The sequence below is a fragment of the Cavia porcellus genome, unplaced genomic scaffold (assembly GCF_034190915.1).
Source record: "Cavia porcellus strain 051 isolate PalLab524CR breed Dunkin Hartley unplaced genomic scaffold, mCavPor4.1 scaffold_46, whole genome shotgun sequence".
NCBI lineage: Eukaryota > Metazoa > Chordata > Mammalia > Rodentia > Caviidae > Cavia > Cavia porcellus.
Window position 1 is genome coordinate 2,448,230 of NW_026947529.1, and position 27,451 is coordinate 2,475,680.

Here is a 27,451-nt window from a genome sequence, read left to right on the forward strand (position 1 = left end):
TTGCAAGCAGGCGGTCATGAGTTTGATCCCTGGTACCGATAAAAATGAAAAAAGACCAAAAAAAAAATCTTACCCTTTTTAAGAACAAAAAGTGTGTAGGACAGATAAGCATATTAACAACTTTTTGTTGGATCATTGAGGTGAACTGTTGACAGTGTCATTATTTGAATATCACTTTGTATGCTTTAATTTTGTTACTTGAACAACTACTTCTAAGATGACAATATTTAACTAATCAACTAGTGATTTCTTATGGTTTATTTTTCTGAAATTCTGTATTATTTCTACACGTTTTCTTTTTTCTCTTTAAATAAACAACATTACAATTCACCAAAAAATATAAAATTTAAGTTTTACAGAAAAATATTAAGTACATAGACACTATCCATACTTGAAAGTGAAAAGCCCATTTCAATTTAGCATGTTTAATTAAAGATGCCATGTTGAAACACAAAGACACTTTAAAAAATCTAGAGAGGTACAAGTGATTAACTGAAAACCATACAACATGTGCACCTAAGGAGAGCTCCACCTCAGGTTTGTCATTTCTGGAATATTTGTGAAGATATATTGACATCTAACTTCTGTATTGATTATTTCTTCAGGTCTCCCTGTGATTTTTAAAGTAAATTTAGATCTAAACTGTCTGAACAGTGACACTTTTTCTATGGATTTAACAAGAAACATGGATTGCCATATTTCTCACATTGTTAATCCACATAGGATCTCTGCCCAGTGAGCTCTTTCAGATATGTAACAATGATCAAGTATGCTGAGAGTATTCCCGTAACACATAAGATTTATCTCTTGTGTGAGTTTTTTCATGTATTTCACTTATAATCTGGCTGCTGAAAGTGTCTCCACTTGCTTACATAGCCAGTGGTTTTTCCCAGTGTGAATTCTTTCATGTGTTTTACAGTGACTGTATGTGGTAAAAGCTTTGCCACATTGTTATATAAATAGGGTTTCTCACCAATGTGAAGTCATGGATGTATTTTACAATATCCATGTTTGGTGAAAGCTTTCCCACATTCTTCATGTACACATGGTTTCTCAACAGTCTAAATTTTATAATGTATTGCACGATGAGCATTTCTGCTGAAACCTACCCCACATTCCTTACATATATAAGTTTTCTGCCCAGTGTGAAGATTTTCTTACATTATGCAATATATACGTGTGCTCAAACCATTCTCATGATTCTTATATACACTGGTTTTATCTTGAGTGTGAACTTTCATGTTGCTTACAATGTCCATGTTGGGTAAAAACTTTCCCACATTGCTTACATACATATGGTTTCTCTCCAGTGTGAATTCTTTCATGTTGCTTACAATGTCCAGAGTTGGTAAAACCTTTCCCATATTGCTTATATACATAGGGTTTCTCTCCATTGTGAATTCTTTCATGTTTCTTACAATCTCACTACATTTTAAAAGCTTTCCCACATTATTTACATACATAAGAGTTTGTCTCCAGTGTGAATTCTTTCATGTTTCTTACAATCTCCCCATGTGCTAAAAGCTTTCCCACATTGCTTACATACATAGGGTTTCTCTCCAGTGTGAATTCTTTCATGAACCTTAAAATATGCACGTGTTTTAAAAGCTTTCCCACATTGCTTACACACATATGGTTTCTCTCCTGTGTGAATTCTTTCGTGTTCGTTACAATTTGCATGAGTGGTAAAAGCTTTCCCACATTGCTTACATACATATGGTTTCTCTCCAGTGTGAATTCTTTCATGTCTCTTACAACCTTCCCGTCTGTTAAAAGCTTTCCCACATTGCTTACATACATATGGTTTCTCTCCAGTGTGAATTCTTTCATGTTTCTTACAATATCCCTGTGATTTAAAAGCTTTCCCACATTGCTTACATACATATGGTTTCTTTCCAGTGTGAATTCTTTCATGAACCTTAAAATATGCACGTGTTTTAAAAGCTTTCCCACATTGCTTACACACATATCGTTTCTCTCCTGTGTGAATTCTTTCGTGCTCGTTACAATTTGCATGAGTGGTAAAAGCTTTCCCACATTGCTTACATACATATGGTTTCTCTCCAGTGTGAATTCTTTCATGTCTCTTACAACCTTCCCGTCTGTTAAAAGCTTTCCCACATTGCTTACATACATATGGTTTCTCTCCAGTGTGAATTCTTTCATGTTTCTTACAATCTCCCTGTGTTTTAAAAGCTTTCCCACATTGCTTACATACATATGGTTTCTCTCCAGTGTGAATTCTTTCATGTATCTTACAATCTCCCTGTGTTTTAAAAGCTTTCCCACATTGCTTACATACATAAGGTTTCTCTCCAGTGTGAATTCTTTCATGTTCCTTACAATGTCCAACTTGGGTGAAACCTTTTCCACATTGCTTACACACATAGGGTTTCTCTCCAGTGTGAACATTTTCATGTATTTGAAAATGAATTTTCCTGCTAAAAGCTTTCCCACATTTCTTACATATATGCGATTTTTGCCCAGTGTGAATTTTTTCATGGATTACACAATAAGTACATGTGCTGAAAGCTTTCTCACAGTGCTTACATTCATAATGTTTTTCTCCAGAGTGAAGTCTTTCATGTACTTGACAATATGTACGTGCTGTAAAAGCTTTCCCACACTGATCACATATGTAGGGTCTCTTTCCTCTGTGAATTCTTTCATATTTCTTACAAATTCCATGTGTGGTAAAACCTTTCCCGCATTGCTTGCATACATAGGGCTTCCCTCCACTGCAATATTTTTCATGAATCTGAACATTGTCATGTGTTTCTGTTTCTTTCACATTCACATTACCTTCTTCAGTACCAAGGAAGACTTCTTTACACTGATTCCAAGATGTATGTCCATAGGATTTCCCTAGCTTTCTGTAAAGAAACAAATCACATATAATATTTATAACCATATTACTAAGTTTTTGCAATCTCGCTGTTTGAATCCCCACTTCATATGTTTCACTTTTGTATTTCATAACTATTTCCATGAGCAGCATATGTAATCATCATCTTGCGATTTCTCACTGTTTATTTTCACTTTGAAAGTAGCATTATTTCTACTTATTTTGTTTTGTTTAAACTTTCCTTATATAAATTTAAAAAAGAAAAATTCACAGTGAAATGGGTCTCTGTTTAATGACTGCATTAATGTCAAGTTCTGTTTTTAATGCCTGCTAAGAAAGTCTGACTATGAAGCAACAGAATGGCCGTGTAAGATATGTTGTAAACAACCATTCCCAAAAGACTGGCACACATTTAGAAATCTTAAAAGTTGGTACTTTGAAATGCAGAATCTTTAGCTTCACTTTGGGCATGGGCACATATGTGTATCACATATGGATTATTCTGATATGTTTCCCCATTCCAATCTCCCTTCTGTCCTTAACCTGTAGTTCCCTTTTCCATATGTTCAGTCTTACTTTTATCTATAAACTGTCTTTCATTTCATTCCACAATTTATATTTTGGTGTCTCATCTAAAAGAAACCCTGTGACCTTTTAGGTTTTATAGCTGAGCTATTTCACTGAATTGATGGGTAAAAGACCCATCTATTTCTTATGGCAAATGACATTATATTATTTATTTTTTGACATTATATAACACATTTTTTCTTTTCTGGGCTGGGAATTAACAACACGTATTAGCATAAAATCTGTAGTTTTTAAAAATCTATTTTAAGAGATTCTCACTGATCATTAAGCTGTGAAGTTTGAACTTGAATTTGCCATTCTGCAAAATCCTATTCCTAGTGTGTTGGGTTTACAGAAATGCATAATCACAGAGAGTCTATTAACATTTTCCTTCTCCACAAATCCAGTGATAGATAGCTAAGCCTCAAGGCCTGATCTGTTATAACTTGATCTGCTTTGTATATGAGTAAGTATGTATCAGTATTTTATGCAGATTTGAGATTTTAAAAATATCCAGGACAAGTACGAGGGGATCAATTTCTAGAGACAACTGCATATTGATTTTCAAAATGAGTGCACTAACATTCCACTAGCCTACTAAGAATATTAATCAGAATGGCTGATTCTCTAGAGAATGGCTGGGAAACATGAGCACTCAGTTTTATTTCAAATTCTATTGCAAACTTAGCAATTGTTAGATAATGAATGTGTTATATTCACATGTAGTCATGGGTAGAAAAACTGAAGGCAGAATGTAATAACTCAAAATGTATTCTTTTCATACTCATCTATATGCAATGTCATACATTTTCATGATTTAATTCCCTCATATATACACCAGCTTATACATCTTCGGAGAATATTACTGACACTAAATTGAATGGTGCCTCATTTCTTTGGCGGTCATTTTTCTGCTGACTCACTAATTACTCATTCCTATACTTGTGTGTATGAATTACCTTAAGTAACTCCAGTAAATTTTGCCTTCTTTTTCAGCTTCCTGGATATCCCCGAGTCCACCTGAATTGTAGACATAGAAATACCAGGACTCTTAAAGTAATACATACAAATTAATAGGTTTTGTTTAGATTTATGATATAATCTGTCCAGGTGTGAGATATTTTTTAAAATGTTTTCATATTCTTTTTCATGAAACAGCACTAATGAGCAACAAACAATATTCTGACAGCATGAGTGACAAAAAGATTGCATCCTTACCTATCATAGTCATGTTCCTAAAGGTTTCACCCATCACATCTCTGTAGAGCTTCTTTTGGGATGGACTCAGCAAAGTCCACTCCTCATTGCTGAAGTTCACAGCCACATCCTCAAAGGTCACCAACTCCTATAGGATCATAAATATATTTCTCAATGGAAGGTTGAGACCCCAGGTTTGGGATATCTTAAATTCTCTCCTAGAAATCTGAATCAAAAGCAAAGTGTGGTGGTGCATATCTATAATCCCAGCACTCAAAAGGCTGAGACAAGATGGCATCAATGAGGTCAGGGCAATTCTAGGCTCCATAGGGTGTTCAAATCCATCTGATATACATACAGAAAGCTTGTCTCAATAAAACAAAACTAAACTAAACAACTAAAACCAAACAAAACAGCTGAATGAAGACTGATTTCTTCAAATTTTAATCCATGTCTTGGTCAGTAATTTTGTGTATATACACATTTTTGAAGACAGCAAATTTGATGCTAGATTGCAACTCTCTGTAAATGTAACAGCCAAATAGGAACACTGATTCTTGTGCTGAATCATGGCAAGATTCCTCGTGCACTGTCTCTAAAGCAGAGCGCACAGTAACAAGCCTACAGGACCAGCAACCACAAAGCACAGAGGCAGATAAATATCCCACCAATTGACTGGAATGCCAAGCAAGCACCTTCCCTCCCAGGTCAGCGGTGGTGGTTTGGCAAATTGAAGCCCTTCCAAGGGGAAAACAAGCAGAAGCTCCTGAGATCCATCCCATGCTGGAATTTAGGACACTGGGGAGCCAGTCAAGCACCACTTCTCCCTGGTAAGCAGTGGCAGTCTGTCAGACTGCAGCCCTTCCAGGGGGAGAACCAACAGCAGCTCCTGAGATCCATGCTATGTTGGAACTTAGGATGCTGTGAAACAAAACAACCAGCCTGTCTCCCTACTAAGCAATAGTGAACCTACTGATGCACCACCTAGAATCAAACATCCCACTTCCCTACCCCTCTTCTTCTGTCACCCCCCATTAGCAAATTGGAACCAGAAATCTAAGTGCCTCCTGGGAAATAAACCATAGCAAATAAGGGGGACTTCCTTCTACTATCTCTTTGAAGGAAAATGGTTTTATTATTGTTTCACTCTATTCTGATTAATAGTATTGCTCTATTCAATATTTTGTTTTGATAAGTTCTATAATGTTCTGTATTTCATCTCATTTTGATATATGTGATTAAGGAACAACTATTACAAAGATAACAAAATATACTGTGATACCTACTACTGTTATCCCAGTAACCCGTTGTGAAGTTGTGTACCAACTTCACTGTATGACCTTAGTTGACCTTATGCTGCCTTGTTCTGTTGTATTTTACCAATTTCAAAATTAAATTAAAAATCTAATCAATCACTTTGATAGACTACAGATGATGTCTCTTCAAATCTCATTTAGGCCAATGAGTACTTTGTTCTTAATATACTTAAGCAGCATTTTGAAACATTAATTTGGATTCATAGAACAAAACATAAATAACATCAAATATGGTATATAAATAATAACTCAAGTGTTACGGAAAAACAGCTGTATTTTAAAAATATGTATATAAAATGAAACCAGGCCCAAGCTGTAAATTATACCACACTGTCACCAAGTGATCACTTTCAATTCAAATATAAGAAATATATCTTGGGATGCTGGTAAAGGATTTCTTCCTTGAATTTGGGGCTATCCTAAGTTACAGAGCTGTCTAAAATAGACAAACCCTGATTGAGACACCGAACAGACAAAGTAAAACGTAAAAAGAGACTGCATAAGACACCTTTGGTTTGTTTTTAAAAAATTATAGCCATACAATACAGAAAAATTCCAACAATATTCAACACTTTCTGAGAAACTATGTGGATCTCTTCCATACTACACAGAAAACACTTTCCTAGTTGGGTATTGAGCTCAGTGGCATGAAGGACTGCCTGGAAAGCATAGGTCATGCATTTGATCCTTGGTACAAAAAAATTGAAAATTTCACCTTCATGACACTGGGGCATAATTAGAGATAATCAAATTAGATCTCAAGTATGGAATACAAAAATCATGTGTTGACAGGGATGTGGAATACTGATTGTTGCCAGAGCTGGTGTTGATCACCTCAATGAAGCAATCAGAACCCAACTTTACTTCATACTTACTCTAAAAACTACCTGACTTTCAGTGAAGACGCTCTCTGTTGTATGTCCTGCTATTTGCTGCCTGTATCCTGTCAGCCACTTCCACATCTTTTCCACACTCCTCTGATCCATCCTAAGCAGGAAACCCTTCATGCCTAACTACAATATCACTGCAAAATTTCTATTTAGGGCTTCTCATTCACACTACTTAGATAAGTCCATTGTACAGAATTTCCATATTTAAATTGTCTATTAACAACGAAGCTACTAAACCAGCTCTTAATTCAGAGATGACACCTCTATTCCTTTCCATTCAGAAGGATATCACATGTATATGTCCATGCAAATGCCTAAATTTTGGCATTTTCCGATGAGAATTTAACAGGTAGCCCTTTCTGGAATTTCTCCTTCACAAATTTTTACCCTCTCCTTGATAACACTTTCATATTTGCTTCATTTTTCTCAGACTTCAAAACTCTATGGCTGTTTTCACAAACCTAGTCTGTGAGTATGGGTGACACCTAAATAACTAAGTATGTTCAGAAATTATTTTGCAATGTTCAAGAATACACAGGAGTTCACCAATTGTTTGGGAAGCCTTTCTCCACTGAGGCACACTACTACATATCTCTGAATTCTCAGGACCTTTGTCACTACCTGTCATGAGGATAGAAATAGGAGAACATACTATAAATTTAGGAGATCACTATAAATACAAAAAAGCCCAAGTTTAAGTTGAGCCATTGTGGCTATGAGGCCCTGCATTACATACATTAATAAACTCTGGACATTCCAGATCAGCTGCTCTGAGGAAAGAGAGCATAGACCTAGCTCATTACTGCTCTACAAGCTACAAAAGCATCATAGTCAGGGTCTTCCCAAGCCCCTCCCAGTGCCTAAGATGGTGAACTTACCAGGCTAGCAGTGAATTTCAAAGATGATACTTGTGTCTGCTGCTATCATAGTGAAGCCAGGGTTCTGGTGACCCCAAATTACCCTTGCCAACGGCAAGAGGCAAAAGGGATAGTGAATGACCCATGGCCAAAGCTGGAGGACCTCAAGAGCTGAAGATAACTAAATACCTGAGGCTACAAACACCGGAACTACTCCTAAACACTTGGAACTGGTTCCTCCCAATCCATCTTATTTCTGGGCTACTATCCACAACCTCACTATTCCATGGATCCAGGATCTCTCAGGTTCTTTGCTAATCAGGCCACAGGACATCAAAAGTATTAAATGAGATCCAGCAAGCATTTTGCTACCAGTGTTGTACTCAGAACAGGTAAATCATGCTGAGACACCAGAACAGACAGAAGTCACAGCCAGCAATGGCCCACCTCATTGGACAGTTCATATAGCCTGCCCCTTCATCACTGATTGACTCCTGCTCTATTGACCTCCTTCTGAGTCAAGAATAAACAGAGAAAGGAACCACTCCCTGCAAGAGAGGATCCCAAAAGATAGACTGTAGTGCAGAGACTTCTGGAGCTGCCATTCTTCTACAGTGGTGAACTCAGCTCGACAAAGGAGTGTTTGTATTGAAGAGCTTTACCTCAGACTTTTAACTTTTAAATCCATTTTATTTCAAGGAAAAAAGAACACATCAACTAAAATTAAATTTCAAAACATATCAATCAGGGGGCAACAATGGTATATACATTGCACATTGTCATCCCCAGATCATTCACCCAGAGCACAAGACATCTGTACTCAATTTTCCAAACAGTACTGTTACAGGGACGTGAGTTATTTAAATACTATTGGCATGAGACATGGCTAGGTCCCCCAAGGAGCCCATGCAGGAGACCAGATACCTTGCAACTATGGGGAAGACTGACACCTCATGCTATGGGCCAAGGCTCAAGACAAATGATAAGCAAATTCATCCATATCCTAAGGATTGATATTCTAAATAGTTCCCTAGCACTCTGAGGAAGTCAGGAGTCACCATTTAAAGAAATGTATCCTTATCCTAAAGACTGACATTCTAAATAGTTCCTATCATCCTGAGGAACTCAGGAGTCACCCTCCCAAACCTCTAAGGGAAGAGATACAGCTGCCTAAGAATGCCTGCTTTCTATGTGACTCCCTTCCCCCTTTGTTCCCAATTTAATCAACTTTACCTGAACTTATAATCTTATTGGCTACCATAACTCTGTCCCATCTTATGCCCATCTGCATTGTGAGTTCTTAGTTTCCCCCACCTTAAACTCACTTCACCACATGATTTTACTCTATAAAGGTCCCTAGAATGCACAGTGTTTGGCAACCTGCTCAGGATACCTTCTCTCTCTCAGGCAACATTTTTTCTCTCAATAAGTATATTCTTCTCTTAATTTCTGTTGTTCCTAAAATTCATTCTTGGACTTTACAGGACAAAAACCTAATATCAGACATAGTAGACAGGGAGATTCATTCCAGTATATCAATATCAGTATAAACTTTTCTCTTTCCTGAAGTCAGAGAAATCCAGTAGTTTGTATCACACATTGTTGATCTCACCATGCCATGGATATTTGCATTGAAGGCTTTTATCCCTGCCTTTAAGTGCTGCTTCTTTTTCTGAAACTGAAGTGATCTGTAATTTTGGTTATGGTATTGAAAATGCATTAAGGAATTGACTCAAAATATTTCTTATGAATGGTTTACCAACAGCCATGGAGGAAGACAGATAGCAAAAATTCTTTGTTTTGATTTCTTCATTCAAACCAAAGGATGTACTTGAAAGAGCTTTGCCCTTCAAACAATTACAGGACCTCATGGTTGTAGTTCAAGGTGGAAGAATATGAAATCAAGGATACTTACTCATAAGGCCACTTCCTCTTTTCTCCTTGAATACAACTTCCTCTTTCTTTCCCAGAGGCCGAAAGAAAATTCCCATCAGCTCCTTGCATGACATCAATGTCCCCTCCAAGCACCACATCCAGTCAAAAGTCACATATACCCCATAACCCCATAGTCATTGGGGGGGGGGGAAACCCTTGGTGGGTGTGGGCTCCTCTCCACATTCTTTAAATAAAAGGCCACTTTTACATTTCTTATATTCTGCTTCTCTATTGTGCTAATTTACCTCCTCAGTAATCTCAGTAATCTAACCTACTTTAAACCTATCTCATCACATGATTTTATTCTGTAAGGTCTCTAGAAAAGACACAGTCTTTTGCTACAGGATCAGAATCTCTCCTGTTTTTCTCAGATAGAAGCTTTCTGATAGGATTTTTGGTGTAGTAAAGAAGAGAATACAAAGTCAAAATGGCCTTTATTCTAAGAATATGGGGAGAACCCCATGACCACTGGGGGCTCTTGCTTTTTCTTCTGGAAGTATGTGTGTGGCATACATATAGTTTTTGACTTGGGTGGTGCTTAATTAAAGATGGCATTGCTGATATGCAAGTAACTGATTGAGATTCTTTTCTGGCCACAGGTAAGTTGAATAGGGGAGAGGAAAGTGACTTCAAGGTAAAAGTCCCCTAGTTCCACCTCCCAATTCCAAAATATCCTATTTAGAGCAAAACACATTCACTTTCTATCTCTCAATAAATATATTCTGCTCTTCAACTCTGTTGTTCCTAAAATTCATTTTTGCAGTTTAGAGAACACAAACTCATACCAGACATAGAAGTTCAAGAATTTCATTCCACTATATCATGGTATGGTTGCCTGTATTTCTAACTAACTCAGCTGCCTGTAACTTTAAGAATTGTTTATGAATTTGACTTGGGGTAATTGTAGCAAATAAAATGTTCTTAATGGATATAGGGAAATATATCACTAAATTGAAAAAAAATGATTATCACAGTTTTTCTAGCTAGCAACAGCCAACATTTTCAACTTTCAAGTATGTGGGAAAACAAAAAATAAAAACAACTCAGAAAATACCAATCCTATAGGGGACAGTACATCATTTACTGAAATTGCCATGTTATGTGCAGGTATTTCATAGACCACAAAGGAAACATTAAGCCTAGTAATTAACAAGTATCAGTTTCAATAAATGTGCTCATAGCACTGCATCACTGAAAACTGTGATTTTTTTTTTGTATGAGAGATTGAACTCATATCCTTGTGTGCTCCAGGCAGCTTCTTGTATCACTGAATTCCATCCCCAGAATCAACAACTTTAGATATTAAATATGACTATTAACAATGTTTAATTTGCCATTGACATATTTAGTTATAAATTTTGTAATCCTACATTTTTGCAAATGAAATAATTTTATTTCCTTGCAGTTCAAATTACTTTTGTTTATAGGTACTGGTGATCAATGTTACAACCTAGCACTTACAGGCAGACATTTCTGCCTGCTGAGCTTAAATCCCTGGCCTGTATTAATGAATATTTTTAAATGTATAAACATCACTTTATTCATTCAAATACTATTGTGATTTTAGCAAAGGATGTCAATGTAGACAGAAATTGATATACAATCAGAGAAGAACTGGAACCTCAAAGAGTCAATGCAAAAAACTAAACACAACAATCACTGCTACAGGCACAACTGAAGAAAACCAGACCTGAAGGTGAAGATGCAGTGACAATGTCTACATGCTCCTGAAGAGAAAAACAATAGTTTGAAATGTACTGCAGTTTCCACCACCTGCTCCAGGAAGTCCTGATAGGCCTCAATTACCATACTCAATGAGCAGAACAACTGGACTATTGTTCCCACAAAATGCCTTGGCTCTTTCCACATACCTTTTCTGGCTGACTTGTTCCCCTGCTGAATAATATTAGTTAAGCAGCTATAACTTTATAGGTTGATTGTAGTCTGAGACCCACACTGTACCCACATTGGGACTTTCCTGTATAACTCCCCTGACAATAGTTCTGTGGCCAAACCCTGAAGACCACTCCAGAAAATTCAGGGCTATTCTTCTCTCTTTTTTTCTAAGAAAATTTTTGAACTTCACTTTGTGACTTCATTTCTCAATGTTGCCCATTTGACAGTAAACAGAGCAGGGCTATATTTCTCTTATTTCAATTTAAATATGAAATGTCTGCTAAAGGCCATGTTCCAAAGCCTGAATTTTAAGCTGCTTGTTTGCCATGAGTTTCACATTTCCATGAGCTTTTAGAAGTCCTCAGTCTAGTGAACTGCAAATGTTTTGGAGGAAGGAGGTCACTGTTGTCCTGTAGCACAATAGGTGCCATTCCTAAGTCTGTGTTTGTCACTGTCTCCTGGATACCTGTACATGGCCTTCTTTCCTCTGCAGCATCATTCAATAATTCTCATTTTACATGAGTCAACTTTCACTCAGCTCTATTATTGTTTTTTTAAAATACTTTTTCTGTCTCCTTGGTTGTTTAATTTTTTCATTTAAATTTTTTTATTTAATTTTTTATTTAAAGACATAGTCTCTCTTTGGGGTTCTGGCCAGCCTTGTACTGACTATGTAGGTTAGGCATCTTTGAATAGATGGCCATTCTCCTTTTTGAGCTTCTTCATTGCTGGGGAAAAGAGGTGGGCATTATAGCACATGGCATTTGTCTTTTTTCTCCTCTCCTTTTCACTACTATTCTTTCATTTCAGTGCCACTGTCATTTAATCCTAGTGTCTGCTTGTGTCAGTAAGGTTTCTGCAGCCTGAGTTGAGTTTGTGAACAATAATATAGGAAACCAAGCAACCCAGTTGCGAAATGTGGAATTTCATTAGCAGTTCTCAGGACCACTTGCATGCAGAACCCCTACCCAATTTCAGTATCTAAAAAAGACGCTCTGAACTGGAAAGTTAGAGATTTTTTAAAAGATAAAATCACAAAAAGATCCTGTTGGAAATCATTTAGCTAGAATCTTATAATAATTTTTGGATGACAAATGTATTCTGCTTCTTTTGTTGAGCAGGTTAATTTTTTTCTTTAGGTACAGCTCATTTTGTTTTTCTCCTGGGACTTATACCCTGTGTGATTTTCCATTTTTCTGAGTGAAATACAGGGCACTAGTTAAATGCAAAGCTCAAGATGGCATCTATTATGTCAACCTACAACACAGCTAAGTTACAAGCCTCAATATTTTCTAGGGTAAAAACACACATATCTATAATCCCACACTTAAGACGCTGAGAGAGGAGTGTTGCTTTGAGGTTAGGGCAATTCTGCACTCCATAAAGGGTTCAAAACTAGCTGATATACATAGAGAAAACTTGTCTCAATAAAACAAACCTAAACTAAACAAATAAAACCAAACAAAACAGCTGAATGGACCCTGATTTCTTCAAATCTTAATTCCATGTCATGGGGATTAATTTTTGGTATATACATATTTTTTGAGACAGCAAATTTAATGCTCTATTGCAACTCACAGCTAATGTAACAGCCAAATAGGAGCACTGATACTTATGCTGAGTCACTGCAAGAGTCACTGTGCACTGTCTCTACAGCAGAGTTCCTAGCAAGGGCCTGCAGGACCAGCATCCATAAAGCACAGAGGCGGACAAATATCTCATGAATCACTTTGATGTACTAACAATGATATCTCTTCAAATCTCATTTAGGCCACTGAGTCCTTTGTTCTTAATATACTTAAGTAGCATTTTGATATTTTAATTTGGTTTCATAGAACAAAACATAAATAACATCAAATATGATACATAAATAATAACACAAATGTTCATGGAAAACTGCTGTATGTAAAAAATGTATAAAAAATGAAACCAGGTATAAGTTTCAAATTATAGTTCATTGTCACCAAGTGATCACTCTCCATTCAGATATAAGAAAGATATCTTGGGAGGCTGATGCAAGAGAACTTCCTTGAGTTTGGGGCTAGCCTAAGTTACAGAGCTGTCTGAAATATAGAAACCCTGACTGAGACACCCCACAGACAATGTGAAACTTGAAAAGTAACTGCATATGACACCTTTGGTTTGCTTTAAAAATTATATCCATACAATATAGAAAAATTCCACAATATTCAACATTTTCTGAGCAACAATGTTAATATCATACATAGTATACAGAAAACACTTTCAGAGCAGGGTGTTTAGCTCAGCAGCATGAACACCTACCTAGCAAGCTTGAGATCATGAGTTCAATCCCTGTTACAAAAAAATTTCAAATTTTGCCTTCATAACAATGGGTCATAATTAGAGATAGTCAAAATTAGATCTCAAGTGAAGAACAAAGAATTCATGGGTTGACAAGGATGTAGAATACTGATTCTTACCAGAGCTAGTGTTTTTCACCTCAAGGAAAAAATCATAAGCCAACTTTAACTTCATGCTTACTCTAGAACTACCTGACTTTCAGGGAAGACCCTCTCTGTTGTATGTCCTACTATTGGCACTCTGCGTCCTGACAGTCACTTCCACATCCTTTCCATGCTCCTCTGATCCACCCTAAGCAGAAAACCCTTCATGACTAAACTATTGATATCCCTGCACAATTTCAATTTATGGCATCTCCTTTACACCACTTAGTAAAGTCCACTGCAGAGCATTTCCATATTACAACAATGTATATGATCAACCAAGCTATTAAATCATCTCTTAATTTAGAGATGACACCCACATTCCTTTACATTCAGAAGGATATCACTTGTATATGTTCATGCAAATGACTACATTTAGACATTTTTCAGTGAGAATTTAACAGGCAGCCCTTTCTGGAATTTGTCTTAGCAAGCACACTTTACCCTGCCCTTGATGACACTTTTATATCTGCTTCATTTTTCTCAAAATTTAAATCTCTATGGCTGTTCTCCCAAACATCGTCTATGAGCACATGTGTCACATAAAGTATGTGCAGAAATTCTTTGCATTGTTCTGTATAATACACAGCATTTCATCTGGTGTTTGGGAAGCCTTCCTCCACTGAGGCACATCACTACACGTCTTTGAATTCTCAGAACCTTTGCCTCCACCTTTCATGAGATTGGAAATATGAGAACATAGTATAAATTTAGGCGATCACAAAATACATAAATGCATAAGTTTAAGGAGAGCAGTTGTGGCTATCAGGTCCTGCAGCACAGACATTTATAAACTTCTGGCTTTCATATCTGTTGCTGACAGGAATGAGAGCAGAGACCTAGCTTATTACAGCTGCACCCAGCTTGAAACCACATCCGAATCAGACTCTCCTCCTGCCCCTTCCTGGGTCCTGACTGTTGGAAGAGCAAGGGCAGCAGGCAATTTCAAAAACAGCATTGTGGCCTGGTGGTATCACAGTGGCGACAGTGCTCTAGGGAGCCAGAGCTGTCCTGGCCCAGGCAAGAGGTAAAAGGGACAGAGGGTGACTCACTGCTAGCACTAGAGGACCTCAGGGTCTGAGGCTAAGCACACAGGCTCTAGGGAGCACAGCTGCTTCTCACCACTTATTTTTCTCCACCCCCCCCTTTGGTCTTCGTTTTTTTTTTTTATCGGTACAGGGGATCGAACTTATGACTGCCTGCTTTCAAGGCAGGCGCCCATGCCGCTGAGCTAAACCCCCAGCCCCTTCTCGCCACTTCTAACTGGTCTCAATCGGATTCCACCCCATTTCACTGCTCCCATCCCATAACGTCACCATTGTGTAGTTTGGAGGTCTCCCAGGTTCTTTCTAAGCACTCCACCGCGAATACAAGCAAAAAATAGTGGTCTAGCAAACATCTAGCGCTCCCATTTGTGCCCTGGCCTTGACATTGACGCCATGACACCGGAAGACACCGCCTACCTTGGCCCGCCTGATTGGACAGTTCTTCAGCCAGCCTCTTCATCACTGATTGGCCCCACCAAGAATAATTACAGAAAAAAAAACCCACCCTGTAACTGTGGGTCCCCAATGAAAGATGGTGGAGGCTTTTGGAGCTGGCTGTCTTCTGGAATGTTGACCTCAGCTCATCTGATGGGTATTTGCACTGAAAGTCTTTACCTCAGTCTTTGTTTTTTCTCCCAAACCCATTTTATTTGAAAGTTAAAAAGTAAAAAAGTGGTCCAGGGATTTAGCTTAAGCGCCTGCCTGGCAAGCTGGAGATCATGCATTCCATCCATGATCTGGCCTCCACAAACTGCTGCTATAAACGTGTGTGCACATATATCACTGTGGTATGATGATTTTTATTCTTTTGGGTAGATACCCAGAAGGTGAATAGCTGAGTTGAGTGGGAACTGTAGACGTCGTTTGTGTGTAATCTCCACACTGATTTCCACACTGGTTGCTTTACCACCAACAATGGAGAAGGGTTCCTTTTTCCCCCACAACCTCTCCAGCATTCGTTTTGCTTGATTTCTTCACAGTAGGCATTTTTTCTGGGGCAAGGTGACATATCAGTGTTATTTAATTTGCAATTCTTAAATGAGGAGTGATGCAGGACATTTTATCACATATTTCTTTGCTGTATCTATTTCTTCATCTGAGAACTGTGTCTCACCTCAGATGCACATTTTTGGATTGGGTCTTTAAATCTGGGAAGACTGAAATTTTTTTAGTTTTTCATGTTCTCAATAGTAATACTTTGAGGAACAGTTGGCAAACATTTTCTCTCACGTTGTGGGTTGTCTTTTCACTCTGTTAGTGATTTCTCTTGGTGTTAAAAAGTTTTTTACTAGGGTGAGATTCTCACTTAATTCTCTTTGATTTTTGCTGTTCAATGGAAGTTTTCTTTATAAAGACTTTGTTTACATCAATGTCTTCAAGAGTTTTACTTACTCTATCTTGCAGCAGATTTAATGTTTCTGTTTTAATATAAGATCTTTGATCTATTCTGATCTTAGCTTAATACACTTTGAAAGATAATATTCAGAATGTATAGAGCCAGTTTTTCCAGCACCATTTAGTAAAGAGGCTGCTTTTCTTCCAATGACTCTGTTTGGCACCTTTGTCAAAGATAAGATGGTTTAGTGGTCTGGGGTTGTTTCTCCATCTTCTAATTTGTTCCTTTGATCTTTGGGTCTGGTTTTGTTTGTTTTGTTTTTTGTCAGTACCATATCTTTTTTTTTTAATCACAATACCTTTATAGTATAAATTCAAGTCAGGGATTTTGATGAACCCTATCTTTCCTTTGTTGCCCAGCATCACCTTTGCTACTCTAGGTCTCTTCTGGTTCCAGATGAATTTTAGGATTTCTTTTGTGTAATTCTTTGAGATATACTACGGGGTTTTGATTGGGATTGCACTAAATCTGTACAATAGCTTTGGAAGTATGGTCATTTTCACTATATTGAATTTCCCTATCCAAGACTATGGGATAGCTCTTCATTTTAGAATCTCTTCTTCAATCTCCTTGTTGAGAGTACTGTAGTTTACAGTGTAGAGATCATTTACATCCTTTGTTAGATTGATTCCTAAGTATTTCATTTGGTTGGATGCTATTGTAAAAGTTATTGTTTCCTTGATTTCTCTTTCCATGAGTTTTTTATGCTTGGTTATGAAGTCTATTGATTGTTGAGTGTTGCCTTTGTAACCAGCTATATTACTGAATTTGCTTCTTAAACTGGAAGTCTTTTGGTGGAATTTTTAGGGTCTTCTAAGTAGAGTATCATGGCTTCTGCAAATAGTGATAGTTTTTTTTTCCTTTCCTATCTTTATACCTTTTATTTCTTTCTCTTGTCTAATTGCCCCAGCTACTTTCCAGTACTATATTGAATAAGAGTGGAGACAGTAGACATGCTTGTTTTGTTCCTCATTTTAGAGTGAAAGCTTTCAGTTTTTGTCCACTTAGTATGAGGTTGACTGTTGGTTTGTAATAAAAGGCTTTTATCAGATTGAGATAAAGATCATCTCCCCAATTTTTGTAGGTTTTTTGTTATAAATAGGCGATGGACTTTGTCAGAATCTTTTTCAGCATCTATTGAAATGATCAAATGATTTTTGCTTTTGGATTTGTCAATACGGTGTATTATATGTATGGATTTATGTACGTTGAACCACCCCTGTGTCCCAGGGAATAATTCCACTTGATCATGGTGTAAAATCTTCTTGATGATATTCTGCAGTCTGTTTGCCAGTATCTTATTGAGGATTTTTGCTTCAATGTTCACTAGGCAGAATGGTCTGTAATTCTCTTTCTCATTTGGATTGTTCTCTGGTTTTGGTATGAGGGTAATGATTGCTTCCTGGAATGAATTGGGAAGTACCATTTCCCATTCGATTTCATTAAATTTTGAGAAGTGATGGTGTTAGGTCTTCTCTAAATTTCTTATTTGACCCTGCCATTTCATGGCTACCCCTGCTTTGTTTCAAGGATCAGTGGACTCTTTCCATAATGGCCTGCAAATGTTTTCAGGATTCAGGTTCAGTCCTCCAGGAATAAAAATCAACTGATGTGAGAAAATATTCTGAGAACAGGCCAGGGCAGGACACAACAGAACAGAGTTGGAAGTCTGTGTTAGAGTCAGCAGACTTCATTTTCATAATTTTCACACATTTCTATTAATTTTCCACCAAGAAACCCAGTATGTGAACACAAAAGGAGCACAGTTACCGTTTATAGTGAAGACATTACATTTAAATGATAGTAATGGTCTGCAACAGAGTAAGGATGAAATAAAAGCAAGCATCAGTTCTCCAAGACAAGCTTGCTACTCATTCAGACTCATAAAAATGCTGAATTCTGAAAGTGATCATATTGCCAAGCATGGGGGTGACAATTATTGCTGAAATGGAACCAAATTCCTAATCCAATTAAACATTTCCTTCTGGTGAGGAAGGGACACTCAAGGACTTCACACTCTAAGTTCTCCTTGCCATATATTTCCCTTGTCACTAATTGGCACTCAGCTCTTCGTTGTACTCTACTTAAAAAAAAACATGGCCCCATGATGAAATACGGGGCAAGACCCCAAGATGACAAATGGGGCAAGACATCTTTTTTAAAAGAAGCACTTTTATTTTAGCTGGCTCAGTGACACAGTGCAGATGGAATTTGCAAAGCTGTGCAACTGAGTTAGAGTTTTGACTGATTTTTATAGTTCATTTATGATTAGCTCATTGATCAGTAAGTACATAGTGATGAGAAACAGAACTAAGGTGGGCATATGTTCCCCTTTGCTTGAGGACAGAGGCATTTCACAGTGGGTGGTTAGCCAATTCATAGCCCTTGGTCTGCCAATTCCAGGAACATTTGTCTCTCATAAAGGGAACAATGGTGGACACAGCATCATTTGTCTCTTACAAGGGGAACAAAAGTTGACATAGCACACCGGTCACTAAGTGGGGGGGGGGGATGATGCATTACAGAACAGCAGAAAGATGTGGTCAGTTAATTTATAACTATGTGGTTGGTGCTTGGTTACTAGGGCAATGAGCTCATTAGAATGATAATATTACTAATAACTATCTTTTTAAGTAATTATTTTTGTTAATTATCTTTTAATCAATTATTTTAATTTTTAGCATCTCAGTATAACACTTTTCCAGATTTTAATATTCCTAGAAGTCATATATTCGCTAAAGCCTGGTCATCCATTTGTTAACACCTTTTTGGCTTCAGAAATGTTTAGGAGATTACTATGATTGCTTCTATATGTATAAACTGCAGCCATGTGTGTTGGAACCCATAAACGAAATCTGGTCCCTGGATCCTTCCTCTCAGGTTCTGAAACAGTTCTCTGGCTCCTTGACCTCATAAAAAAGTTACCTTTTCCTTTTCACTTTTTTCCAAGGTATTTATGCTTTGGAAACAGTCAAAACCAAACATCCCTCATGGAAACCATGAGATAAAGAATATATTTAAATTAGATTCTGTAAGTCAGGTATTTTGTACCTGTATAAAAGTAAAGAAATAAACATCTAATATAATTCAGCTAGCTGTATGTTCTGAATAATCTTCCAAATGCATCAACTCATTCTTCAACTAATTATGTAAATGAGTTTTTAATCTATGTAAACCCTAACAGTTTTTTTAGCATTTATGTGTTTCAGTTTGACTCCAGCAATTTTTTGGCGATCAAAACCACTTAACTTTCTGTACAATCCATTCGCTGCCAAGCAGGCATAACTGGCATCTGCTCAGGAATTCATGGTTAAAACAAATGAACTGCTAGAAACACCGAGACTCATGTTACATAGTACTTAGCAAGTTGGTGGAGGCCTCCGTTATTATCTACCAATTTCACTTATAAGTACTGACTTATAAAAGTTATGCAGAATACTGACAATGATGTAAAGAGGTGTATAATCATGCCTTCTGAGAAATCACTATAATACCCCTCAATACGTTAATAATGAAGCATATGTTGATAAGTTAACAATATATTTGTTGATAATAACACTTCCATCTACAGGTAAAGAAAATTTACATGAAACAAAATTTTCAGGAAACTTACAGTTATCCTACCTGGAAGTTAATTTTTTATTGTAGCCTATGCCTAAATACCTAGCCCCCAAAAATTTGCACAGCAAAGGACCAAAAGAAGGAGAAAAGTGGCATTGTCTTGAGGGCAACAGGAAGAGTGAAATCTTCTTCAGAACTCATAACTCTGCTAACCAGCCAGCCACCTGTCACTAGGCAGCCCATATTTAATCAGAACAAGCAAGGAAGTGAGTGGACAATGGTAAAAACCTGAGCAGGCCCCTGGGAGAGGTTCAAGAAACCCACAGAGCAACAGATTATTCTAATTAAGAAAAATTATTCAGGAAGTCTCTAGGTGGCCTCAGCTGTGGCCTATCTTGTTCCTTGCGGTGTCTCCTCATTCTCAATTCAATCATGCCCAGGCCACACCACAGCCCTGCACATGTATTCAACTTCAACCCTTTCCAACAACTCTCTCTTATTTTGTTTTGTTGACTCTCAGGATGGGTGGCCAGCTTAAGGTGGGGAAGCATTGAGGAGAACTCCAATTTAAACTCATCATAGTCCATCAGTTCATAACAGCAGTTATTTACCAGAAGAGCCAGCAATTGTCAGAGGATGTTAGCGATCCTAGCTCCCCTCACAGCGAAGCTTTTGCATTGCACTATATCTTCAGAGGCCAGACTTTTCTTCAGGATGTCCAAGGCCAAGCTAACATGAGACCTGCATTAACTACTGTCTTAGTTATCTTTTACTTGTTTCTGAGACAAAATACGTGAAGCCCAAGTTGAGAAAGGAAAGATTTATTTTTTCATTTTTTGGAGGTTTCAGTCCACACTCAGTTGGTTCCAAGGCAGGTGTGCATGGCTGGGCCGCATTTCATGGCAGCTGCAAACAGGAAGCAGGAAACAGCAAAAAGCAAGACACACTTTCTTCCTGCCATTATATTACATCCTGGCTCCACCCCTATGTGGGTGTAGCACTAACACCATCAATCCAAGTACTACACAATGAACCATCACAAATGCACAATGCAAACTCATGAAGCCTGGGGGACACAGGCACAACCATGACATTCCAGCCATGGCCCCAGGACTCATGTATATCCATTACGCGAAAGACATTTAGTCCACTTCCAAGAATTGCCAATGTCCTGTGTTTCAGCATTCCTGAACAGTCCAATTCCCAAGTCTCCTCCAAGATCTAAGGCAAACTCTTAACCATAACCCCTGTACAAATGAAACAAGGTTAAACATTTCTCAAATGCAAAGGCACAAGGTAAACATTACCATTCCAAAAGTTACAAGAATGGGAACATAAAGTACTGGAAACAAAAGAAGTCCAGCAGGGTGAACATTAAGTCCTAGAATTCCATGTTCAGCATCAGAAGCAATCTGGTTGCAAACTCCAAAACGTTTGGGTAATTCTACCCCCATGGCATTTCCAGCGATTTTAACTCCAGCAGCTTTTCTCTTAAATCTTCTCTGCTCTCTTTTTGCAGCTTCCCTTGAATCAACTACATTCTTGTCTTTTCCAAACATCTGAAGTCTCCACCGCACCTTGGGCTTCACCCTTACGTCTTCACAAATGGCCCTCTCAGGGGAACACCTTTTTGCCTCCCAGGCACTTTGCAATTGAGGTGGATGCCATCTTGCCTCAGAATTTGTGCATTTTCCTTGCACCTCAAATCAGCACCTTGTGGATGCCACCAAGGTTTGCTGCTACATACACTTTTCTGCCTTTTGGCTATAGGGGTCAGTTGCCTGGATTGCAGGGCTCTGTTTACATGATTGTGAGGAAAAGCTTCTCAAAGGGGCCACCATTCTGGAACCTCAAGTGGCTTCTGTTGCCATTCTAAAACATGTTACTCTGCAGCATTTCCCTCTGAGCAAATTCTTTCACTTTGGCAGTGAGGCTGCACAGGGTGGGGACCCCCTTCCTATGATGCCCTGGGGCCATCTTTCTTATCTCTCTGTTTCTCCTCAGGAATCAAAATCTCAACTCTGTCTTTGCAACCCACAATCTTCCTGGAATTTTCCTTCTGGCCAAACTCACAGCATTGTACACTATCCTGCTGTTCTCTTTGCTTTTGATATGCAACATAAATCTGGCTAAAAGCCCCAACAATATCCATGCCACAGCCTCAAGGTTTGATTGCTTTTTAATTTCTTTTTCAAGATTAATCAGTCCATTGCCCTTTGTCTCAGTCTCAGCAAAGTCTCTGGGCAGTAGCAAAATGCAGACAAACCTTCTGCCAAGCCATACCACACATCAGGTGGAGTCCAACAACCAATGCAGTCCTTCTTCCCAACAGAAACCTCCCAAGCCTGGTTTTTATTATCAGGCCCTCTATCAGCCTTCTGGTCTCCTGAGCTCTGACCAGAATCCCCTCTACAGAACAGCCTAAGCTGCTCCAGCTCTACACATCCAGGCAACATGTCCAAACCTTTCCAAACTCTGCCCACAAGCCATTTCCAAAGCCTCTAGAAAAACATGGTCAAGAATAGTCACAGCAAAAGACCCCACTCCTAGGTACCAAATTCTGTCTTAATTACTTTTTACTTGTTGCTGAGACAAAATACCTGAAGCCCAATTTCAGAAAGGAAAGATTTATTTCTTACATTTTTTGCAGGTTTCAGTTCACACTCAGTTGCCTCCAAGGCAGGCAGGTATGTCTGGGCCACAGTTCATGGAGGCTGCAAAAAGCACACAGGAACCAGCAAAAAAGCAAGATACACCTTCTTCCTGCCATTGAATTACATCCTGGCTCCACCCAATGTGGGTTTAGGACTTACACTATCAATCCGTACAGTACACAATGAACCATCATAAATGCACAATGCAAACGCATGAGGCCTGGGGGGCACAGGCATAAACCATGACATTCCACCCCTGGCCCCCAGGACTCATATACATCCATTATGCAAAAGACATTTAGTCCACCTCCAAGAGTTGTCAAAAGACCTTCCTATCAAGGTCACTTAGGTCTTCTCAGGAGTTATCTTAGAACCATTCATAACACCTCATGGCTCTTCTATCAGTGTCAGCCACTTAGAAGAGTCACAATCATTGCTTCACCACGTTGCTCTCTGTGAAAGCTTGGGAGATTTTTCTCCTGTGACTCTTCTTAGGCACACCTTGCATTGAAGGTGACTTTCCTCTGTGGTTTCATCATCTCCTTGATGAGACAACCAGGGGCTCACTGAATATCTTAGGATGATGCAATCAGAGATTATTTTATATCCTGGGTCTCCACCACCCTTGAAGGGCTGGGGCCAAAATATTGGCTATCCATTTAGCCCATCTGTTTCTCTGAGTTTTGGCTTCCAAACCTTAGCTGTCAAACATCCAAAAGAAGTTTTTCATAACAATACAGTATATTACAGGCAGTAAGTGTAATATTACTATTTTATCTAAAGATGAAACATCTTAGAACATTAAATGAATCCTATTTTCTTCTATCCATGGACATTTTAGCCTTTGAATACCTACAGTATTAACACTTGCATATTTTACATAATATATCAGGAATCAGAACCATACATAGTATTGCATCATGACAATCACGAGATTCTTGTAATAATCTAAATTCTTGTTTGACATAAAATATCCCTTTTAGTCAATCACCCTTATCTAATACACAAGAAGTTTTTTGTATATTATTGAAAAACTTATTGATCTTTAGTTGAATGTGAATCTCACAAGTCTTTGTGAGCAGCAAAGGTATGCACATGAGACAAAAATCTGTTACCATAAGTAATCCCCATTTTACAATCATGGAGTCTTATGCATCCAGAATTATGAATATATGCAATACATCATATAGTTGATTAAAATCAACTGTCATAACCGTGTGAAACCTTTATACAGGCATCATCAAACCAAAAATATGTATTACTTCATTTGATAATGACCAATGTGAACATTTAGGAATAAATTTCATAAATTTATTTGAGGTGTCTCCTATAGTGATCTGGAGATCATTGAGGTCTCTAATCAATGGATAAAAACTGGTTAAAAATGTTACCAGACAGCTGCTTTCTTATTTATCAATCAGAGCTTGGTCCACCAATCTAACTGCTAAGGGACTTTATTTATTTATATTTTTAAATTTATTTTTATTTAAAGAAAGACAAAACAAAACAGAAAGCAGGTATAAATAGTACATACATTCAAATTAAAGAATAAACAGTAATAAATCACTACTTTGTGTGTTTTATTGTCCTCTTTCAAACAATTGTTCAAGATACAAATGTGGACCATATAAATGGGAATTCAAACAGGGAGACTTCAAGTAGTTCTGTTCAACTATCTAATAAAAACTAAGTAATATGGCAATCAATCCTATACACTTAATCATGTATGTATTTATCCATATCTTCATTTATGTTGAGTTTAAACAAACCAAAGCAGATGAAAATCACTCTAGTTGAAGATTAATAGTATTGTTTGATTTCACATCATGACACTATAGAACCAGCACTGGGTACTGTAGTCCCCTTTTTTCTCCTTCAAAGTATTTGTTCATCGTGTATCATAAAATCAGTTTTTCTAAATTATTGATAGGTTTTATGGAAGCATGCATCTTAACATGTGTTACTATCCTTTCTATATTAGAGGGAGAAACAGAACAAAGCAGGACAGAGCAAAACATAATCCTAGACATACAAAAAACTAAAAAGACATATAAAACTGCTGTACAAGGAGTTCTACCATGGTTACTGTGTTGTCTCTTGTTATCATCAATAAAAATGGCTATATCATCGGATAAAGTATAATTGAATACATCACTGCATAACAGTATTAACAGAAATAGAACTTTGTAGATAGTGTAGAGCTACAAAAACAGATATTAATCAAGTCAGAATGGGTATTATAGAGAATCATTTCTATTTTCAGTGTAGTTGTCTACACTCTGACGATACTATCAACCTAACGGTTTTGAATAAAATAGTCAATAACAAGAAGCAATCAAACAAATCAGATTTAAATAAATTCAGTAATGATATAACAGTATAAGTTATAGAGGAATCTGGTTTAAGTTAACAGGAAATTAAAGATGATTACTGTGGTATATCCTGATATTTTTGGGATAGCTGTCTGTGCCCTCAGATTTAGTGCTTGTATAAAAACTGGGATGGAATAAGTTCTATCTAAACAGAGTGGTACAAGTAATATGGGTTTTAATTCCTGATACACTTATAGCAATGTCTTCTTCTGTCTTTTTAAAGTCTATTCTTCCCTGGAAAAAAAAAGAGCTCTAACGGATATAACAGCAAGTGTGTATAGGGCTGTTAAATAGCTGACTATATTAATGTTTTTGGATCATTGAACACAGCTGTTTGCAGTCTCTCTGTTTGAATGTCTACTTTGTATTCTTTGATACTGTGATTTGAGCAACTATTTCCAAGATGATAATATGTAATCTATTAACAGGTGATTTCTTACTGTTATGTTTTTTTTTTTGTAGTTCTGTATTATGTGTAATCTTACACTGCTTTGTTTTGTTTTGTGTTTTTCTCTTTTTCCTCTTAAATTAAAAAAAATAAAGTCTATTCTTCCGCTTTCACTCCCCCAGGGTGTACTGTGTATTTTTGGGTCTCTCCAACACCTTTGGTTTTATATTGTGTGGGCAACCTGCTATTTATCTAAGTGTTTCTGAACTTTCTCACTCCAGGACTTGATCTCTAGTTATATTTCTTTACTTATTAAAGCCTTTCTTTCCAACCTACCCATAAATACTGGTCCAGTTGCCCCTATTACTCTCTCATTCCCTATCACATCGAGTTCTATGTTCTCATATTCAATTTTGGTCCAAATACCCTTCTTCAGGTCAATTTATACTTCCTATAAAGAGCATCTCAGTTGGCCCTATTTCTTGATCCACTCTGTCTGTGATTCTCTCTTTTTTTCCTTAATTTAGTGTATATAGGACATCTGCATTAGAAATTATATCCAACCTTCTCTGTCTCATTTCTGTTGTTCTATTTTTCTGTCATCAGTTGTCTATTTGTCTTCTTCACTTTGCTTTTTGCTCCATTCATTGTGGCCTCTCTACCACTGTTCCTGAAATCTTGGTGATTTTCTCTCTCTTTAGAATGTCCTATAGTATTCTCTGTAGGGTTGGATTGGTGGTTGTGAATTCTCCCAGTTCCTCTTTATCTTGGAAGCATCTTATTTCTCCATTAATTTCTAGAAAAACTTTTCAGGATACATCAATCTGGGCAGTAGGTTATTTTCTTTCAGGACTTGGAATGATTCACTCCATTTTCTTCTCGATTTGACGGTTTGTGCTGAGAAGTCTGATGTAATTCTGATGGACTTTCCCTTATAAATGATCTGTTTCTTGTCTCTGACATATTTTAATATTCTGTTCTTTTATTGGATTTCTGGGATCTTAATTATTATATGCCTATGTGTAGTTCTGTTTTGGTTTAGGTGGCTGGAGTTCTGTACACCTCATGCACCAGAGTATCTTTTCCTTTTCCAATGCTTGGGATGTTTTCCTTATTTTTGTGAATAGCCTTTGTAGTTCCTTTGTTTGTACTCCTGCTTCTTCATTTACATTGGTTATTCTTGGGTTATACAGAATTTTGTCATCATCTAGCCTTTGTATTTTTACTACTTGTTTCCTTGTTATTTTTAAGAATTTTTTCCTTTCATGATCCCACAGTGCAAACCTGTCCTCTAGTTTGGATAATGTATCCTTAGTTTCTTGCAATCAATTTTGCCAGCTTTCAAAGGAGCTTTTAAATTCATGGTTGTCTCTTTGAACCAACTTCCTTTCTTCTATCTTTGCTCTATTTTCCTCATGAAACAATTCTCCCCTTTTTTTGTTTTCTTCCCTTTTTCCATGTTTTTTCTTGAGAGGTGCTTAGCATTTTTTAAAATATTCTATTTATATCTTGCCTTCCTTGGTTAAATACTTCACCTTTCAAATTATCTGTGCATTCCTGAAGATATTGCTTTATGTTTACTGGGCCCATGTCTGATATTGCATGTTTACTGTTCTCATTCTCCTTTGCTGGATCCATGTTCTCATGATTGGGGAATGGGAACCCTTTCTTGTTGCTTCCTCTTATTATTTTTTATTCCTTCCATACAGGTGTATATGGGAGGTCCAGGTTCTTTCTTTGTTGGTTACAGTTTGTCTGAAGTGCTGATTGTATGTTCCTACCCAGTGCAGTGTACTATGTAGATACAGACCAGGGAAGTCTATGCTGGGCCCACCCCTCTGGATTAATCAGCCTGCTGAAGGCTTCACGGCATTAGGGTGAACTTACAGGCATCGGGACTGGTATGGGCTAGCCTATTGGTCTCAGCCTGAGGCATGACACAGGTCAGGTGCTCCCCATCAATCCCACTTGAGAAGGGAGAAGCTGACTGACGTCACTTCAGCCCCTTGTTTTGGCCAATTTGCCCCATCCCAGAATGTCATTTCTTGGAGCTCTATGGAAGGGGT

General features: G+C 37.6%; 1 protein-coding gene across 1 annotated transcript; it reads right to left on the minus strand.

Moving 5' to 3' along the window:
* Positions 1-240: 240 nt before the first annotated feature.
* On the minus strand, positions 241-27,278 carry LOC134474956 (zinc finger protein 709-like). The gene is made up of 4 exons (XM_063244032.1): positions 27,273-27,278; positions 4,631-4,757; positions 4,372-4,432; positions 241-2,873 (listed from the first exon to the last, which is right to left on the minus strand). Exons 1-4 carry the CDS (start codon positions 27,276-27,278, stop codon positions 1,454-1,456), a joined length of 1,614 nt encoding a protein of 537 aa, XP_063100102.1. The 3' UTR covers positions 241-1,453.
* Between the last annotated feature and the right edge of the window lie 173 nt (positions 27,279-27,451).

Coding starts and splice junctions, on each gene's coding strand:
- LOC134474956 (XM_063244032.1), bottom strand. Junction 4,433..4,630: donor TAGGAACATGACTATGATAG/GTAAGGATGCAA, acceptor TCTACAATTCAG/GTGGACTCGGGGATATCCAG. Junction 2,874..4,371: donor ATTTACTGGAGTTACTTAAG/GTAATTCATACA, acceptor GTTTCTTTACAG/AAAGCTAGGGAAATCCTATG.